This window comes from Helicoverpa zea, chromosome 29 (genome assembly GCF_022581195.2).
Source record: "Helicoverpa zea isolate HzStark_Cry1AcR chromosome 29, ilHelZeax1.1, whole genome shotgun sequence".
Taxonomy (NCBI): Eukaryota; Metazoa; Arthropoda; class Insecta; order Lepidoptera; family Noctuidae; genus Helicoverpa; species Helicoverpa zea.
In genome coordinates this window covers 4776215-4796638 of record NC_061480.1, presented here as the reverse complement: position 1 = coordinate 4796638, position 20424 = coordinate 4776215, and the positions used below count along the sequence as shown (strand labels likewise).

At 41.5% G+C, this 20424-nt stretch overlaps 1 protein-coding gene across 1 annotated transcript; it reads left to right on the top strand.

The window, feature by feature from the left end:
• The first annotated feature begins 4723 nt into the window (after positions 1–4723).
• Positions 4724–20175, top strand: LOC124644122 (serine protease snake-like). The gene is made up of 10 exons (XM_047183346.1): positions 4724–4829; positions 12398–12507; positions 14067–14134; positions 14868–14929; positions 15516–15700; positions 16958–17070; positions 17633–17785; positions 18117–18243; positions 18696–18827; positions 19627–20175. The coding sequence occupies exons 1-10, from the start codon at positions 4724–4726 to the stop codon at positions 19795–19797; spliced, it is 1227 nt and encodes a 408-aa protein (XP_047039302.1). The 3' UTR covers positions 19798–20175.
• The last annotated feature ends 249 nt before the right edge of the window (positions 20176–20424 follow it).

Here is a 20424-nt window from a genome sequence, read left to right as displayed (position 1 = left end):
ATGATCGTGCATAAAGAACGATGATGATATATTTTATCTCTTTAACCGACTTCCCGGGAAAGCGGGGGCCCGATTCTCCTAATTTTACTTAAGCGACATACGATTCACATTCTACTGCGACCAATCATCGATTGAAGCGTGTGTGGCATTCCGCTATTTATTCTTTGAAATAAACGTTTTTATCCTTTTCTGTCATTCAATAATGAATCATTTTGTCTGCAAATGATTTACGATTGCAATATGATTGTAGAGCAAACTACCGTATAGACCAAAATCACCAAAATAGCAGACCAATCGCAAATCAATCGAATGGCGTTGGAATACGATTGGTCTTAATAATAATCTTCCACGCCGATTTCGGCAACGGCGACCACTTCGACCCTAATGGCGTGCGTGTGCTCTCATGTGGCTGGAGTATCCAATTTTGTGCGTGAAAGTCCGCGCACACTGCGGACATGTCAGGGTACCAGCCACAAAGTTGTAGTTGATAGCTACAGGTGGTCGAGCTTTCAACTCATCTCGTTTGGCATCCAACTCAGAAAGTCGGCGTGCTTCAAAGTCAAAGACTTTGGCTTTAACGCGGCTTCTCCAGTCTCTGCGGTTGGATGCCAGATTCTCCCACTGAGACGGGTCAATGGAACAGCTTTTCATGTGACGCTTCAGCACATCCTTGTATCGCAGCAGCTGTCCGCCACGTTTCCGCTTGCCCTCCTGCAACTCGGAGTAGAGGATGCGCTTGGCCACTCTAGTATCCGGCATGCGCAGTACATGCCCGCACCAACGAAGCTGTCTCCTCATGAGGTATGCTTCAATGCCACCTACATTGGCTTTCCTCAACACTTCTGTGTTACGCACACGATCAAACCAACGGATATTTAATATTTTGCGCAGACATTTGAGGTGGAAGCGGTCTAGTTGCTTGATGTGGCGTCGGTACGGTGTCCATGTTTCCGCTGAGTAGAGTATACAAGGCAACACAACTGCCATATACACAGAAACCTTTGTGGATATCTTTAGGTCATGGGAGCTGAAGACCTTCTTGTCGAATTTGCCGAAAGCAGCGGCTGCAGCACCAATTCTGCTATTGATTTCGGCGTCAAGGTCGCACTTTGCTGTTATAGTGCTCCCCAAATATCGAAATTTATCGACCTGCTTCAGGACATCTTCACCAAGCATAATGGTCAGTTCTTGACGTCCGTGATTGTCTGAAGACATTACTTCTGTCTTTTTGATGCTGATTTTTAGACCAAATGTACAGCACTGCTTGTGAAGGTTCGTGACTAGCTGTTGCAGGACTTCAGGGGATTCAGCCACGAAACAGAGGTCATCTGCATACATAATGTCCTGTATATGTGCATAGGACACCTTTGTGGTCGCCTTGAGTCTATTCAGGTTGAAAAGTTTGCCGTCAGTCCGATAACGAATACGAACTCCTTCAGGAGAAGAATTCAATACTTCCCGGACTACAACTGCAAAATATAATGCAAACAATGTGGGAGCCAGGACACAACCTTGCTTTACTCCACAGGGAGAAGAAGCTCGATTGGTCATCTTCAACCGCTACACAACATTGCATGTCATCGTGCAGGAGTCGCAGGAGTCTTATGAACTTCTCTGTACACCCCAACTTTCTCAGTACCTTCCAGAGGGCCTCGCGAGGGACGCAGTCAAAGGCTTTTTCCAGATCAATAAAGCAGAGATACAAGTGCTGTCCCTGCTCTCTACTTTTTTCCTGGAGTTGACGGACTGCAAATATTGCCTCACAAGTTCCTCTGTCTGGTCTGAAACCAAATTGGGTTTCCGGCAGAATCTTTTCAGAGAGGTTCCTGAGGCGGTTTAGAAGTACTCTGGCGAAGACTTTTCCAGAGACAGAGAGCAGTGAAATACCGCGGTAAGAACCACATTCCGACCGGTCGCCTTTGTTCTTATAGAGAGCCCTGACGCGTGATAACTTAAAAGTTTCAGGAACTTGTTCTTTCTCCCACATAAGCACAAACATTTCCCAGACGCGCGAATGCAGTTCCTCGCCGCCGTACTTCAGAAGCTCACCTGGTATAAGGTCTAGGCCAACCGCACGCTGATTTTGCTGTTGTTTGATGGCACAAAGCACCTCATGTTTAGACAAGGCATCATCCAATTCTTCTGCTATTTGAAGTTGAGGCAAACTGTCTATGTAGTGTAGATCGGCTGTTCGATCTACATTAAGTAGATTATTGAAGTGTTCTGCCCAACGATCTAACACTTCATTTTTGCTTTTCAGCAGACTTTTACCATCCAGCGACTTCAGTGGTACCTTTATGAAGTTGGTGGTACCCAGGAGATTGCGAATTTCGCTATAGAAATCACCGAGCTGATTACTATCAGCAAGCGACTGGATGTATTGAGCCTTGTCTTGCCACCATTTATCTTTAGTGTGTCTCGTGAGTTTACGCAACTCACGGTCACTCTCTCTTATAAGTGCGCTGTTATTACTGCGCCTGAGAAGGTCTCGGTGTTTGGCAATAGCTTCAGAAAGAACTTCGTCGTTCTCATCAAACCAGTCTTGCTTGCGTTTATTTTTTAGCCCTATGGTGTTAATGGCTACGTCAAGAATGGACGACGATAAAGCGTTCCAGTCTGCATCAATATCACCGGTATTTTGATGAGAGTGTATATCACATGCCAGCGTTTCAGCGTATTTGCTTCGGGGTCCCGGATGTTTGAGTTTCTCAATGTTTATGTTCTGAGGCTTTTTCCTGCTAGCCCTGAATGGTCGCCGAAGGCAAAGACGCAGTTTGGTGACAATTAGTCTATGGTCCGTCCAGCAATGAGCACCGCGCATAACACGAGTGACTAGGACCTGAGAGATGTCTCGCTGCCTCGTGATGGCATAGTCAATGAGGTGCCAGTGCTTAGAACGAGGGTGCATCCACGTAGTTTTGTGCTTAGCAGCAAGGCGAAACATGGTGTTTGTGAATGCAAATTGGAATTGAGCACATAAACTAAGCAGCAACTGGCCATTAGAGTTGATGTTGCCTACCCCATGTCTACCCAAAACTTTAGGCCACGCTTCATAATCTTGACCAACTCTAGCATTGAAGTCTCCTAACAAGAGAATCTTTTCTCTGTTCGGTATTTTATGGAGACATTGTGTAAGTTCTTCATAAAATTTATCCTTGATGTCGTCAGAACTACCTAGCGTCGGTGCATAGACACTGATAACATTAAGGAAATTGTCACCGTCTAAGTGAAGGCGCAATGTGGTTATACGGTCCGAGATGTGGATTGGACATTCTTGAAGTGTCTTCACAAGATTATTCTTGATCACAAAACCAACTCCCGACCTTCTTGGTTCTGTTGCAGCAGTGCCCTTCCAGTAGAAAGTGTAGCCACCGCCATGCTCGACTAGCTCGCCCTCATCGGCAAGGTGGGTTTCGCTTACAGCAGCTATATCAATGTTGTAGCGGCGGAGTTCTCGAGCAACTATGGCTGTTTTCCGTTCTGGGCAGGCGTTTGTCTCGCGGTCGAGAAGGGTGCGAACATTCCATGCACCAAAAGTCAGTAAAGGTGTTTTACGTTTATTACTGTTGTTGTGTCGACCACGAATAAAAAGATGCGGAAGCAGCCGTGGTTACTGCTATCCAAAGAGTGTTTGGGGTGAGCATTTTTTTAGGGCACCTTTTCTAGCCCCCTCCCAGGCTGAGCAAGGAAAGCAGTGCTCCCCTAAAAAGGGCTGCTTTGTCGCTCTGGGTGCTGCCGGATTCCCTCTGTCCCCCCAGCTCAAAGAGAAAACGACCACGGCATGTACTCACACCCCCAGAGCCGCTAGTGTGCAGGTCTCAGACAAAGCTCAGGTTGCATCAGCCCGAACCTCTCTACCTCAACCTATCGCCACTAGTCTTCGCCAAATCGGGGTCCATTATACGGAAGCAGTCAGATGCGCAGGATATATTACAGTGTTCAAACATACGCGCAAACGCAAGAGCACTCTCTCGTCTAACATCCCTTTATCCGATGGAACGGTGAACCGCTACGATCGGAGAGATGTTAGATGCAGCAGTTTGACATACGATAACACGATCCCTATCGCTGCCTCTAGGCCTTCCTGCGATGCCTCGGTGTCTTGCCACCAGTGGTGGTCTGCTATTTAGCCAAGACACAATTTCGGGGGATTTCCGATCAGGCTTGGGAGATGTTGTTACCAAGCGCCGGCGCCGACGGTAGCCGCCGCGCTACTGACGGCGCTCGCCGCCGTGCGACACTGTGCACGACACTGTGGCGCCCTCCAGCGGACACGCCAGGTACTGTGGAGAGCCTGCTGGCGCACACGTCCGGCGCTGGCGGTGACCGCCGCGCTACTGACGGCGCTCGCCGCCGTGCTCGACACTGCACGACACTGTGGCGCCCTCCAGCGGACACGCCAGGTACTGTGGAGAGCCTGCTGGCGCACACGTCCGGCGCTGGCGGTGACCGCCGCGCTACTTTCTTATGTTAGTAGCAGAATGCCCGATATGGTTAAAACTGCTATTGCGATCATATTGCGATTTAGTTTCTATTCGATTTTGACATTATTAACTTAGGAGAATCGGGCCCCGCCGCCGGGTTATCAATTCGGATGTTTGTTTTTTTTTTTTTATTAATACTTAGTAATTCATATCTCAGTTGTTTATCGTCCGATTTCTGTACAATTTTGCATATTAGTATTTAATAGTTATTACCTAAGATAGTTGTAGTTATCATTTCAATGTTATGGCGGATTGTCGTGTTTTATATAATAATGATATATTATTTATTAATATTGTCGTGTCTGTGCTGTGTTTGTGTGAACAGCCATTTAGAATTGGACGAAGGTATGTTCTTTTGGGTACATATAACTAAATATATGTTTATTTCATATAACTAGCCGTTTTCTACTACGGAACTTCTCTTCTCTTCTCTCTTATAATATGTCCAGTGACCACGTCTGTCTATTCAGAAAAAACTAGCTTTCGCCCGCGACTTCGTCCGCGTGGAATAGTTACTTTGGGCTAACGCTGACTTTAACTATAAAAAATGTTATAGTGAGCTAACCTTAAAAGATAGACATATGCTGTCGCGGACGTTTAAAGAACTTTTAAAGGGGAACAATTCTGTCATACATGATTTTTGCGAAACTTTAACCATTTACGCACCGCACGCGGTGTAAGCTCTCTCAATAGGAAAATATCCCCCGATTTTGAAACATTCTTCATTGGTGCTCCGTTTTTTTGCCTTAGCGTGATAATATATAGCCTATAGCCTTCCTCGATAAATGGACTATCTAACACTGAAACATTTTTTCAAATCGGACCAGTAGTTCCTGAGATTAGCGCGTTCAAACAAACAAACTTTTCAGCTTTAGAATATTAGTATAGATTGGTAGCGGAATGCCAGATAAGGTTAAAACTGCTAATGTTATTAATTGTCTATTCAAAATTACGACATTAATTTATCAACTTAGCAGAATCGGGCCCCAGGATGGTTGAATCGATCGCGGTTGCATAGCCCTAGCTGCGCCGGCCGCCATTTTGAATGCGCGGCGCGGAAATCTAGACAGACTGATATATACAAAGATACTCTTATATCCTACACTAACATGAACTCTGAAAACTTTTTATATAATACCTATTTGACACTATCCACCTTATTATAAAACGTGGTATTAAGAAGTACCCGCTTTAGTAATAGCTTTAGTCCACTGATTTTGTTCGGGACGGTGGTTTAAAGGTGGTACAAAAGCTGGTACTTTTTTAAAACCACATTTGTTTTGACATTAATTTCATAGTTAAGTAATCTTAATTTATTGTAATTTTTATGTGCATATTATGTAATTTTACGCAATTAAAATTGTTATTGCATAAATAAATGACGATAATGACTGTAACTCATGGTGGCCTATTGGGTAAAATCAAAAATCAAAATCTTTTTATTTAAAAGTCACACTATTTGCGCGGTTCCAAAAGGTGGTCTCATGGAGAAGAGCCGGCAAGAAACTCCATAGACACTCTTTTTAAAAAGTAATATTTTCACAAACAGTCTATTACATAACAGTAGTAAGCTGACAAAATTATACTATTCAAGAAAGTTAAACTGTAAATCTATACAATGCAAAGGGAGAAGAAAAAGTCGTTTAATTGCTAGGGAAGACGCACATGGAGGGATGAGTTATCGCCATATATCTTTATCGTCAACAAAGTCTTGAATTTTATAATAAGCTTCTTTTAATTAGGGTGGATTTTACAGTGGTAGTGTATTAAGAGCCAACCTCTCAAGTGTGAGGGCGTGGATTCGATTCCAGGTCAGGCAAGTACCAATGCAACCATTCTAAGTTTGTATGTACTTTCCGGATGGCACGTTAAACTGTAGGTCCCGGCTGTCATTGAACATCCTTGGCAGTCGTTACGGGTAGTCAGAAGCCAGTAAGTCTGACGCCAGGCTAACCAAGGGTATCGGGTCACCCGGGTATTTGGGTTGAGAAGGTCAGATAGACAGTCGCTCCTTGTAAAACACTGGTACGCAGCTCAATCCGGTTAGACTGAAAGCCGACCCCAACATAGTTGAGAAAAGGCTCGGGAGATGATGTTGATGATATCTTAAAGTGATATATGTAATATGTATTTGCTGCAAGATACGACCTCAAGAGATGTTGAGTAAAGACCGATCACTTCATAATTTAAAATATATTAAATTATAATCAGATCAAAGAAATAGGAATTGTATACATATCGGGTGTGTCGTACCTACCTTATCACATTAAATCCTATCACAATACCTACTGTATGATATTTTATGTCGAATTATAAAAAAAAAAACGTAATCCTTTCTGTGGTTTATTAGACACAGTACTGGGATTCTATAAAACTCGATCAACAACTCGCATTTCACTTCGATTCGTAATGTCATTTCATACTTTAGGGGAGGTAGGGGAGGGATGGGCACTTTTTCACAATTTATTGCATAAAAAATCTGATTTTACAGATCATTATCAACTTTTATTGCCATTTCTTATATTCGGCTAGATATAATGAAAGAGCTTTCCTAAAAATTACAATCAGTTTCAACATTACGAGATATTTAAACGGTTTTATTTAGCTCACCCCGTTTGTTTTTTTATTTATTCTTGGATCAAATTTAGTAATTCAAATTTCACCCTCTTCCTGTCAACCGATTGGTCTGAAATTTTGTATACACCTTTAATTAAATCCAATATGGCCGCCGGCACAAAATGGCACAGCCCCCTCAATATGGGTATCAAATGAAAGGGCTACACAAGTAGAATACTGTCAGCAACCCCAGCGGGGCGCAACAGGGCCAAGGCCTGCCTGCACGTCGATTCTATAAAATTCGAACAACAACTCGCATTTCACTTCGCTATTCACTCTCACTTCGCATTCGATTCAGAACGACCTTGATTTTGCATTCTGTAAACATCACCTAATCACTTGCGAAGTGAAGTGAGCTCGACATCGACCAATGCTGTGCTAGTGACTTCCCCACTCGACAAAATGTCAACCGAGATTAATCAGTTTTTAATTTTATCAGTTTTGACACAGAATTTTAGCTAAATATGATGTTTTAGTTATAATTTGTTATTGTAAGGAATTTGAGGCAGCTTTTAAGTATAAAATAAACGGAAATCTCTAAATTCGTGCTGTGAATATAATCTATGCTTACCCTACGAAAAAAAATACAGACAGCGCCAATACCATTATTAATCTGTGGACAATAAATTCTTCTCTTCTGTCATAGAGGAAAGTAATATATCGGGTATCTTCTGTCTTCATATTGTGTTTAAGCTTGTTTGTTTTCGCCGGTTTTCGCCGTAATTGTGATAAAATCATGAAGTAATTTTATATTTCTTGTTATAAAGTTAAAAATAATATTAATTAAAGAAGTGTTTATTTTATTAATCCAACAATAATTTCAGTCCAAATGACAGGTCGTCTCACCCTTCGTCGGCTCAGGTTGAAACTCTGGTTGAGTTTATGGAGCAAAACCCTGGCCTGGCGAAGGGTTTCGTGAGAACGCAAAAAAAATGTAATACCTACTTTATCTGGATTTAGTGAAAACAAAATTGAGACCAATTTGGTTATTTTCATGCTTAAGAGAATACCAATATTATAACTGAAGTACAGAGGCTTTTGAAAACATATCAGCTGGCGGGGAAACCACATAAAGGGAATACTCCTTATTAAGAACTAAGTGTTTTTCTTATTATTGTGTGCTTGATTACAATTTTTCAACTATAAACTGTGTCAATACTTACTTTTACACGAGTTGTAAGTCCTTTGCCTCGACGTTTTGTGGGCTTTATCAGGGGCAGTAAATCAGACTCCAGTTGGTCAATTAGCTCCTTTGACAATCTATATATGCTCACATAGTCATCATCGCGAGTTAATAAAGGTAAACTACGAATTCTAGCAGATTGTTGATCGATCGAACGATCCGAAACCGCAACAAAATATTTAAGTACTTTTACGAGTGTTTGTTCTTGACAACTCACAGAAATGACAGATAGTCTATGGATGAACACCGTTACCAGTTGGTAACGTAAACTACCCAATTAAAAAAAAACAAAACTATGATCAGAAATCAGAATAAAAGGACCCCCCTTTTATTCTGATTTGATCATGTCTCCCAACTGCCCATCTCTCCCCTACCTCCCCTATAGATAGACAGATTTTGACAAATCTGTCAAAATCTCGACTTTGATTTAGTTCAACTTGTCAACACGCTCGATAGTGAAGCGCTAGTGTAGTTTGACAATGTCAATCACGAAACTTTAAGGTAGAATTCCGTGGGTCGCGATTGTCGCAGCCGCGCGCGACAAAAGTCAACCTATGAAAATGTATGGCACCGCTGCCGAGGGCTGCGACAGTCGCGCGCGGACGACGAATTTCGTGAGCCGCTCGCGGCCGTACGCTTCTCAACATGGTCTAGCGCTTAATAACATCTATAGAATTTTAGTAAAACCAGAATTAAATTTTTGACAATGCCGCGAGCAGCTTACGAAATTCGTCGGCCGCGCGCGACTGTCACGGGCCTCGACAACGGTGCCATACATTTTCAAAGGTTGACTATTGTCGCGTCCACGGAATTCTACCTTTAGATCGAAGTCGAAGTGAGAGTGATGTCGAAGTGAGTTGTGATATTTTATAGAATCGACATGCAGGAGTCATTTTTCGTTTTCATAATTTACAACATCATGTGTAAAGCAGAGATAAAGTTAGGAGTATCGAATGTTTTGATCAGTTGACAGCTGTCGGCTTACAAGGGAGAATTTCCGTTGTTTGAAATAAAATAAAATAAATAAAATAAAATAGTTTTTATTTCAGACAAGTGGCATCCATAGTATGTTAGTAAAAAATAAACTTATGAAAAAACTATGTTAGTAAAAATTAAATATAAAACAAAACAAAAGACTTACTTACATTTTGGCCACGAGGTTGTTGCGCGTTATACAATTGCGAACAATAACCTCCTATTATTGGGGAGTCGTACCTCTCCGCTATGGTCCTCATGATGGAGTTGGGGCTGCCCCGCACTCTGCAGAGCAACGACGCGGATTTCTTGCGTATGATTGCATAAAAGTCATCGACATGTGCCTGCGCGAACATACCTGAAGCACTGCAGAAGCGGGGCAGCCCCATCAACATCCTGAAGCCATTATTGTACTGAACCCGCAGGGCGCTGATGGTCCGCTGCGTATATTTGGGTCATACACAAAAAGTGAACATTACAAAATATTTATAATAAAACTTCACTATTTTTTATAAAATGTTGTATTTATTTAAAGTTCCATATTAATATTCTTACAATAATATCAGTAGAGATCAGTCTTGGATATTTTAGGAAAAAAACACGTTTTTTGTTTTTTCATGTCCACAGAAGAGATTGTGTTGTCTGCAGAAGGGAACAAAATGTGACTTTATTATAATCATATTAATAAGGTCAAGAATAGAAAAAATAGAAAAAAAAACTTAAAATGGAGTTCTCTTCGATCCCTAAACAAAACATAATAAAAACGTATACCAATTCAGTACAAAAAATATTTGACATTTGTCCACAGAACAGACAATCGGCTTCTGTAGACGTACTTACTAGAATGAAAACATATTTAACATCTCATCGCGATCCTTTCGCGAACTGCGCATTCGCCAGATGTGGACGTATCCTTATGTGTAGTAAAATATGTTTCAATAATAGGAAAACATAATTTAGTATACAGAATATTAAAAAATGTTTTCCTCATCAGAATCGTCCCACATGAAATTCATCGGCCGTTTTCTCTGTGGTGAATCTTCAGAAGCTTCAGAGTCATCTGAATTGATTCTTTTCTTCTGGGGTTTATGCATCTGGTTAAATATTTCGATAGAAAGATCTGGTGTCAGTCTATCTGAAAGTCCTGGTGAATTTGGCTCAGTTAAAGCATCAGGTGTGGCTGGAGCCATTTCAAAATCACGCTCAGATAAGGAGCCTGATGATCCCGATCTTTCGAGGCAATCAGGTGACAAATTGTACGAGGATGAGTCAGGAGTGCCTATCGTTCTAGATGTGCCAGGCATTATTGAATCCCTAATATCCCTTCCTTCTTCTTTCTTCGAGAGCTGCGTCATCCATTTTGGCCCGCGCACGGCGTATACTAAGTTTTTTCTGCTCGCGTCTGCGTTTCTTTTATTCTTCTTCAAAAAGCTCCCTGATTGACTTGTTCGTGGCATAGTAACTGGAGCAAAAAACAAGGACCATCATGCGCTAAGAGCAAGCAAGCACCACAATGCAGAGCAAAACACAAATTTAAGTGGAAGACAAAAGTGCAAAACCATCATTTATTTTGCTCACAAATACATTAGCATCTATATAATAAATTATTTAACGGTGTTAAAATCTTAAATAATATCAAACACAAAAAATATATATTTTCAAAACCTTATTTAAATTATCTTAAAAAAATCATCATCAGATCTTGTTTGAATTAAGATGAACCTCTCTTATCTATAAATCAGCTAAAAGTGATTAACACAATTGTTTTTTTTCGAATGTCGGTAGTCAAAGTTCTTTATTATTCACTTCTGTTGACATACCTCCCTTCTGTAGACACTACGTCTACAGTAAAGATGTCTACAGGAGAGACAATTTTTTATAAATCAAAGATGGTAGCCTTCAATTAGAGGTTAGAATTTAAGCAATATAATATTTGCAAACCACGCCCACATATGCACTTACTATCTGTGTGTTTACATATTTGCAAAGGTTACTTACTCAGGTATCCTAGTCACAGGAAAGACACACTGATCTCGACTGAAAACTTGTGTAGTTGAATAATATAAAGAGTTTCTCTTATCACACGCACTTTACGTAAAATTACAACCGAGCAAATGATAGAGAATGCAATGCTACCAACACAAGAGACAAAATAATAACGATGCGTTCATCTTTAGAAAATTTAGGCTTATTTTATTTGTCTACAGAAGTAGACCCAAAATTTGTGAACAACATTTTTATAACGTTTAATTCAAAATTAAGTTTTATATATTTTTTTATTCGTTATGTTATGAATATTTGATAATATGACTGATGTTATTAAATGAGTTAAAAGTATCAAAAGTATCTGTATATATTTTTAATTATCTCTTGAACTCAACTACTTGCCATCCGAACAGTCTACAGAAGGAGATCTTTTCAGATTCAAAAGCGAGAAAAATTAAATAAATTCCGGTTAAGCTGATTTTTTTATGATCCAGAAAAAGTTTTCCAGGCGAAATAATTATTAAAGAGATTTAATGTTGATATGATATTTAAAAAACGGTTTTTAAGTTGTATGAACATTTTTTTTTCTCCTTTTGTGTTTGACCCATTTGGTCCACAGGCTGCACGTGTAAAAGACTTGACAATAAGCTTTAAAAAGCGTTATTTTGACTTCTTCACTACAGCGCGCGAACCTACGTACCAACATGTTACATCGAACCGCCGCCAGCGCCCTACGTTCCCTTTCTATGTCTACCTGGTCATTAAGGTCGTCGGTTACATAGTGCCCCAGGTACTTGAACTGATAGACCCGTTTTAATTCATGACCGCTCAATTTCACTACTGGTACAGATTCAGGACACTTACCTCCGTCAGCCTTAAAGACCAGGAGCTCACTTTTTCTTACATTGTAAGATAGTCCATGCATTTTTGCATAGTCCTCGCATACTATAAGCAGCTCTGAACAGCAGCAGAAATGACTGACTCTTATATTTTATCTTATTTATTCCTTTACATTATATAGTGTTCTAATTCTCGCCCATTGTTATTCTATTTACTTTGTTTGAAAAATTCATTTTTTATTTTTGCGTATTTCGCACACACAGTTCATAAACACTTTGAATATGAACCTACCCTTAATATTTTTATGTTTCAGGTTCTGAATGCATATCGAATACAACCAGGAAGGGACAAAACGGTCGATGTGTTAATGTACATAGATGTCTGGGCTATCTCATAGACAAAAGGCAAAATAAACAATCACCGGTAAGTTTTATACTGTTCTTTTATACCTAATTATATACTAATATAACATTCTCTGAGCCTTTTTCCCAACTATTTTTTGGTCGATTTCCAATCTAACCGGATGTAGCTGAGTACCAGTGCTTTACAAGGAGCGACTGCCTATCTGACCTCCTCAACCCAGTTACCCGGGCAACCCAATACTCCGTTGGTTAGACTGGTGTCAGACTTACTGGCTTCTGACTACCCGTAACGACTGTCAAGGATGTTCAATGACAGCCAAGGACCTACAGTATAATGTGCCATCCGAAACACATTCCTTTTGGGAAAACGAAAATAAAATATAGTATTTTATTCTTATACTAGCTTCTGCCAGCGACTTCGTTCGCGTTAGATTCGGACTTTGTGCAAAGACAGGAAGTAATAATAATCACCAGCCTATCCAATTATCTAAATCTATGCGCACCTAGCCTGTTACTAATTAGCTCAGTCAGATAATCGCTCCTTGTCGTAGTTAAGGCGACGAATTGGTCAACAATAATTCCATAACCGGCACGCGCATCTAAGGCGCCAAAAGGGGTCGGAGCGTCTGAGCGGGGCGAGGATAACAATACGCGCGCTAGCTTATAACTAAAAGTCGTAAGCGACAAAATGGTTTTGTAATTTTATTATTTAGAAATGATAATTTGATAAAAATTCCTTCTATAATTTTAAAGAGTATGTATATACTCAACTACTAAAAAAGTTAAGAGGCTTAAATCGGGCCCGTTTGCCCATAATATGTGAATCTCTTTTTAAAAAGAGGTATGTTTGATATATTTTTCTCTGTTATAAAAATTACCTAATCATGTTTCTACGTCTAACAAAATAAGGTTTATATCATGAACTTTCAGGTAACCGAGTTGTATTTTGATCCGTTTTGTATTTACTGAGAAAAATTGTGATCCTTGGCGCCAAAAATTCCAATTCTTCCTCTTAAAACACTGGTACTCAGCTGCATCCGGTTAGACTGGAAGCCGACCCCAACAGTTGGGAAAAGGCTCGGAAGATGATGATGATACGTTTTCATTCAGAGAACCACTAGATAAGACAGCATTATCTTAGAATAGTATCCAAACTGGGATCAAAAGTCAATTGTAAGAAGAAAAAAAAACATTCTTAAGTCATGAACTAATAAGAACATCATTTGAACATCTTTGGCAGTCGTAACGGGTAGTCAGAAGCCAGAAAGTCTGACAACCAGTCTTACCTAGGAGTATTGAGTTGCCCGGGTAGCTGGGTAGTGTAAGTCAGATAGGCAGAAACAGCCACCCACGATCTGGCGTGTACTTGTATCTTTAGATGCTTTACCCAACTGCGAAAAAGAGGGTTAGATTAGTTTAGATTATGCTTTATTGCACACCAAGAAAATTAACAACACATGACATCACAATACACAAAGAAGAGTACAAATGGCGGTCTTATCGCTAATATAATCAGCGATTTCTTCCAGACAACCTTTGGATGGAGTTTATCTGGAGAATACCTTGAAAATGGGTAGTATAGGGTGTACATATAATTGATAAATTTGGTTCTGCTTACAGATATGTTCGTATCAAGGCGAGACGCCGATAATATGCTGTACCGATTGCAACCTGGTTGAGGACATGAGGTAAACCTATAAACTTCACTTCACTCTCATAGCGCGATGGGACTGCAATCCGACACGACCGGAAAGAGATCAGGCGCAGGACCGACATTTACGTGCTCTCCGATGCACGGGTGAATCAACCACCAACTTCCAGACTACGGGCTGCTTTGTGAAAGTTTAAGAAAACCCACAAAGCGATTTCGGGCCGACCCGGGAATCGAACCCGAGACCTCGAGCTATATGAAATCGGCCGTGGACGCCATTATTCTGTCACTTTTAAGTACAAATTTTACATAGACGTGACGTCACGAACCCCCACTCTCAATCTTTGTTGCGTTATATGCCTTGGTACCTAAACATTGAATTTTTGTTAAATTAGAAAATACATCTATACTAATACTATAAAGAGGAAAACTTTGTTTGTTTGTTTGTTTGGTTGGTTGTAATGGATAAACTCAAAAACTACTGGACCGATTTTAAATATTCTTTCACCATTAGAAAGCTATATTATCTGCGAGTAACATAGGCTATATTTTATCCCGGTGCGGGCAGTAGCTCTAACGTGACGCGAGTGAAACCGCAGGAAAACGGCTAGAGTCCAATATTTTGCGCTAATCTAAAATCTGGACTAATTCGAATCATTATTTTTTAACCCTGTCGGCATGCCTATTAGTGCGAACATTTCTAAAAGGTCCGCGAAAGTGCAACACTTGTTATCTGCGATACGAAAATCATTAATGTCATATTTTCCCAGGAAAATGATAATAAATGAGCAATTGGGTTTTCTCTACATCACTGGAAATAAAGCTGAAGACGGTAAGTCATTTTATGAAACACTTTAATATTGAAAGTCAAAGCTACCCAGTTACCAGGGCAACCCGATACCCCTTGGTTAGAATTACGTCAGACTTACTGGCTTCTGACTACCCGTAACGACTGTCAAGATTGTTCAATGACAGCCGGGACCTACAGTTTAACGTATGCCATCCGAAACACAGTCATTGGTGTCCAAGATATACTTAGAAAGTACGTACAAACTTAGAAAAGTTGCATTGCTACTTGCCTGACCTGGAATCGAACCCACGCCCTCATACTTGGGAGGTTGGCTCTTTACCCACTAGGACACAACTTTTTCCATTAACTGGATAAAATAAGTTTTTTCGGGAGCATAAAAGTGTTTATATACTAGCTTCTGCCAGCGGTTTTACCCGCATCCAGGGGGAACCTCCGCACGAACCTGTATAAAAAGTAGCCTATAGCCTTCCTCGACAAATGGGCTATCTAACACTGAAAGATTTTTTCAAATCGGACCAGTAGTTCCTGAGATTAGCGCGTTCAAACAAACAAACTCTTCAGCTTTATAATATTGGTATAGATGAAGATGATTTTTCTTACCTTCCAGCTTGCACAAAGTTTAAAAACGAAGTGGATTATGACTGCAAACACAAAAAAGGAGAGTGGTGGTATAATCAGCTTAATAGATACTATCGAAAACGCAGTGCATGTTGGAATGTGGTTTTAGATGTCTTCGTGCAAAGACCCGCCATCCTCGGTAAAGAGGCTGAAAGATACCAGTATACGCATATGGTAAGATCCTTTTTTTATTAACACGCTTATCTTAGCTTCACTTGTAACTATGTAAAAATCTTGAAATCTTAATTTGACCCACTTCCCGATCTCCGATTAGGGTAAAATTTTACAGACGCGCGGAGTTCTCATGACAATATATTATGAATAGCTAAATAACTTCATTACAAATTCAATATGGCGGCCTCCCCAAAATGGCGGAATGGCTTTTTGAAATCCACCCCCCATGATATGGGTATCAAATGACAGGGTCTGCTACGAAAAAAAGTATAAAATTAATATAATAGTTTAAAAAACACGCTTTTAAAAGATTACAAAATAATTTGGACATTTATTTTGGTGAAAGAAAGCGTGGAGTGGTTTGTCCAAAACGAGTACCTATAGATTACATAAACGCTCAACGCTTTTTTTCATCAAACTAAATGTCCGAATTATTTTTTTGAACACTTAAAACTTTTAGTCAGCCGATAGTTTGTTTGGGCTCATAAATCAGTATGAAGATGAATGGTAGTAGGCACATTACAAAGATATATTTAGAAAGAGATATTTAGCCAACTGAAAACTTTGATTGGAATCAAGGTTTTTGCCAACCACCGGGCCAACTGTTGGCCGACCGTTTAGTCTAATGGCGTCCACGGCCGATTTCGACCACGGTGGCTGTTCTCATATAAGGAGATCAGCCAGCTGCGCAGGACATATTATGGTGCACGAGCATTTGCTTGGACACAGGTGCACTCCCTATTCCTTCACTCTCATAGCGCGATGGGACGGCAATCCGACACGACCGGAAAGAGATCGTCTACAGTGTGCATGACCATAAAAAGACTGATGGTGATGATAAGCCTTCCTCGTTATACGGTCTATCTAAGACTGAAAAAAAAAACAAATCAGTCTAGTAACCTACACTTTAGTTCTATCATCATCACCATGTCCCGAGCCTTTTCCCATAACCGGATGCAGTTGAATACCAGCGTGCCACATGTGGCGACTGCCTGTCTGACCTCCTCAACCCAGTTACCCGGGCAACCCAATACCCCTTGGTTAGACTGGGTGTCAGACTTACAGGCTTCTGACTACTCGTAACGACTGCCAAAGATGTTCAATGACAGCCGGGACCTACAGTAAAACGTGCCCTCCGAAACACTGTCATTGGTCTCCAAGATACACTTAGAAAGCACATACTTTGAAAAGTTGCATTGGTACTTGCTAACCTGGAATCGAGCTCTTCAGTTTTATGATAATATAAAAAGCTCCCAGGCTCTGCTCGGGTATGGCACAGACATGGACTCAGCTCTCTGGCTCTGCGGAGGCTCTGTGATCAGTGAGCGCTACATCCTCACGGCTGCCCACTGCATGTCACAGCCCAGCGTGTAAGTAAAATAGAAAAATTGCCTATCAATAGCTTTTCCTTTTTTGGGTCTCCAGTCCAGCAGGATGCAGCTCAAAATCAAAAATCATTTCAAACTTGGCTGCAAAACAGCACTATTCAAACGTCAAAAAAAAAAAAATACAAGAGCCAACCCCCAAAACCCCACTTGCCTGACCTTGAATCGAACCCACGCCCTCATACATGAGAGGTTGGAGCTTTACCCACTAGGCCACCACGACGTTTATAATAAAGAAAGAAAGAAAGAAAGAAAAACCATTTATTAACGCAAACGACGCAAAAGCAATAAAACAAATAAAACTAATTACAGAACCAACAAACATTTAGTAAATACGCTGCATTTGCGCCACCTTGCGAAAAAGGGACAGCGCTCAGCATAAATGCTGTGCCTCGCGCACGCAGGCACGAGACAACAGCGCTGGTTTTCAGCGCTGACCCGCGTCAATTAATAATAATAATGATGATTAAAGATTCTGGTCTTTACTCCACGATGACCATCAGATGTGGAGTTTCATATAATCATTCAACTGTTATTTTACTCCCAGAGGGCCCGTGAAGTACATCGCGCTCGGCATCCTCCGACGCTCCGACCCTCTGGACAAGTGGCAGAGGTACAAAGTGAGGAGGGTGGTACCTCACCCGGAGTATAAGTCGCCTTCCAAGTACCACGACATCGCGCTGCTCGAGACTGATACTGAGTAAGTTTGGACTTGCCCCTTCTGGCGGTTCCACTTGCATTCCAACGAAACAACTACTTGGTTGTGGAATTCAGACTGGCAGTTGTTCCACGTAAAACACTGGTTGCATCTTCTTAAATTGGAGACTACGACGGGCAGAGGAGAAAACTGCGTTTCCCAATACTTGGATCATGGAAGTCAGGTAGTCAATAAAACAGTCGTCACTGACAGTGAGGCAGTTAGATGAAATGGCCGTACTGTTTGATGAACCCGATCAAATTATTGGCCGCCCAATTTGTTTTAGCAGTGTTTGAGCTCTCAAAACGGCTTCATAGTTTTTATCCGATTGCAGGATTTCATTCAACAATGCTGTGCATCCAGCGTGTCTACACACGAAGGGAGAGGCTGATGACGTTCTGACGTTCACCGGGTGGGGTGCCCTGGGTCACAGACAGCCGCTAGCTGATACATTACAAACTGTAAATATTTTTGCTTTCTCCTCTCTGTCATTATCATCACCAACCTTTTTTACCATTCACTGGGGCGGAGGCTCAATATCGTCTGGCTCCAATGGCCAAAATCACCGTGATGCACCCTGCTGAACAACGGACGAGGCTCCGGCGATCGACTGGTGGCGGTATAACGACCACACACAACCAATTGAGATATTAAATGCCTTGCTCGGAGATGGTAGCGGCATCTCCGAGGCAAAAACTATCCCACACTGCGATTACCATCACGCATGCCTAGCTCGGTGAGTATAGGCAAATCTCCCCAACTTGGGGGACAGACAGGCTTGGGCACAGACTTCTTTTCACATAGCGGAACCATAAGTGGTTACGATCATACGAGGCAGCGTCTGATGAATGCAAGACGACTACAAAACAGTCTAAATAGACTTAGACTTTATAAATGCAATGATATTTTCCAGCTGAACATCTCAAGGTTCAGCGAAGAAGAATGTATGCAGCACTACCCCCCACACAGACATCTACTGCAAGGATACAATCACACCACACAGATGTGCTACGGAGACAGAGTGACCGTGGCTGATTCCTGCGAGGTACCTTCAGATCATCATCATCTGCCCAGCCTTTTCCCAACTATCTTTTGGCTTCCAGTCTAACCAGATGCTGCTGAACACCAGCGCGCCACATGTAGCGACTGCCTGTCTGATCTCCTTAACTCAGTTACCCCGCCAAACCAATACCCCTTGATAAATTGGCTTTTGACTACCCGTAACGACTGCCAAAGATGTTCAATGACAGCAGTTACAGACTACGACCTTTAGATATATTTCATCATCAGCCTTTTTTTTACCCCACTGCTGGGCTGCGGCATCTACTCATACAGAGAAGGAAGGAGCGTTATTCGCCACGCTTGCTCAATGCGGATTGGCGATTTCAGACTTGAAAGTCTAGCTTTCCTCAAGATGATCTTCCTTCACCTTTACTCAGTCATTGGTGTTCAGGATACACTTAGAAACTGCCTCATTGGTCTAGCAGTCGCAAGCGCGGCTACTGATCACGAGGTCTCGGGTTCGATTCTCGGGTCGGGCCAAAATCGCTTTGTGGGTTTAGAATCCTTCAAAAAGCTGCCCAAAGCTTGGAAGTTGGTGACTGATACACCCGTGCATCGGAGAGCACGTAAATGTCAGTCCTGCGCCTGATCTCTCTCCGGTCGTGTCGGTTAACCGTCCCATTGGGCTATGAGAGTATTAAAGGAATAGTGAGTGCACCTATCTTTGCGCAAATGCTTGTGCACTATATTATGTCCTGCTGCACTTGGTATGAGAACAGCTGCCGTAGCCGATAATCAGCTAGGACTGCATCATCATACTTAGAGTGTTTTCTCATCACCAGGGTGACAGCGGTGGACCACTTCAGTCAAAAACTCTAGACGAGCATCGCTGCGTGACGACCGTGGTCGGAGTGACGTCAGCCGGAAAGCAGTGCGGCATCACTGCTGGCTCCGGACTGTACACCAGGGTCATACACTACGTGCCCTGGATCGAGAGCGTCGTCTGGCCTTGAAGAGCAACGCCTGGGAAGACTGAAGCCTTATCATTAGAGCAAACTACATTATCAAATAAAATTAGCACTAACTGTGTAGCTATCCAAAAGTGAAATATTTCCTCAAATCGTTTCAGCAGCATCGGAGCTTTTAGGGTACAAACTAACAAACAAATGTTTGATCTTTATTACATGACTAGCTGTTCCAACAAGAATCGTTTAAACTTTCCCTAGATCTCTACAAACATTTTAAAACCAAAATAAACCAAATTGGTTTAGCTTTTCCCGAATTTTAGAGGGACTAACGAACAGCAATGCATTTTTATATATAAAATACTAGCGACCCACTCCGACTTCGCACGGGATAACAGTATTTCCCCACTATTTCATGTATGTTATTATACACTAGCTGTTGCCCGCAACTTCGTCTGCGTGGGCAATATAGAATCGTCAAAATACTACTTATCCCGTAGGTGCATTCTTTCACGTGACAGTATAATTAGGATTAGCACTTAGCAGTCGCATAGATTCATTGATCAAGGTTGTGTTGTGGATGTGACCATTTATCTAAACAAAAGAAGTAAAGTTTGTGACGTTGTGAATATCTCTGGATCTAGTCAGCCAATCTGGAAAATTATTACGTATGGT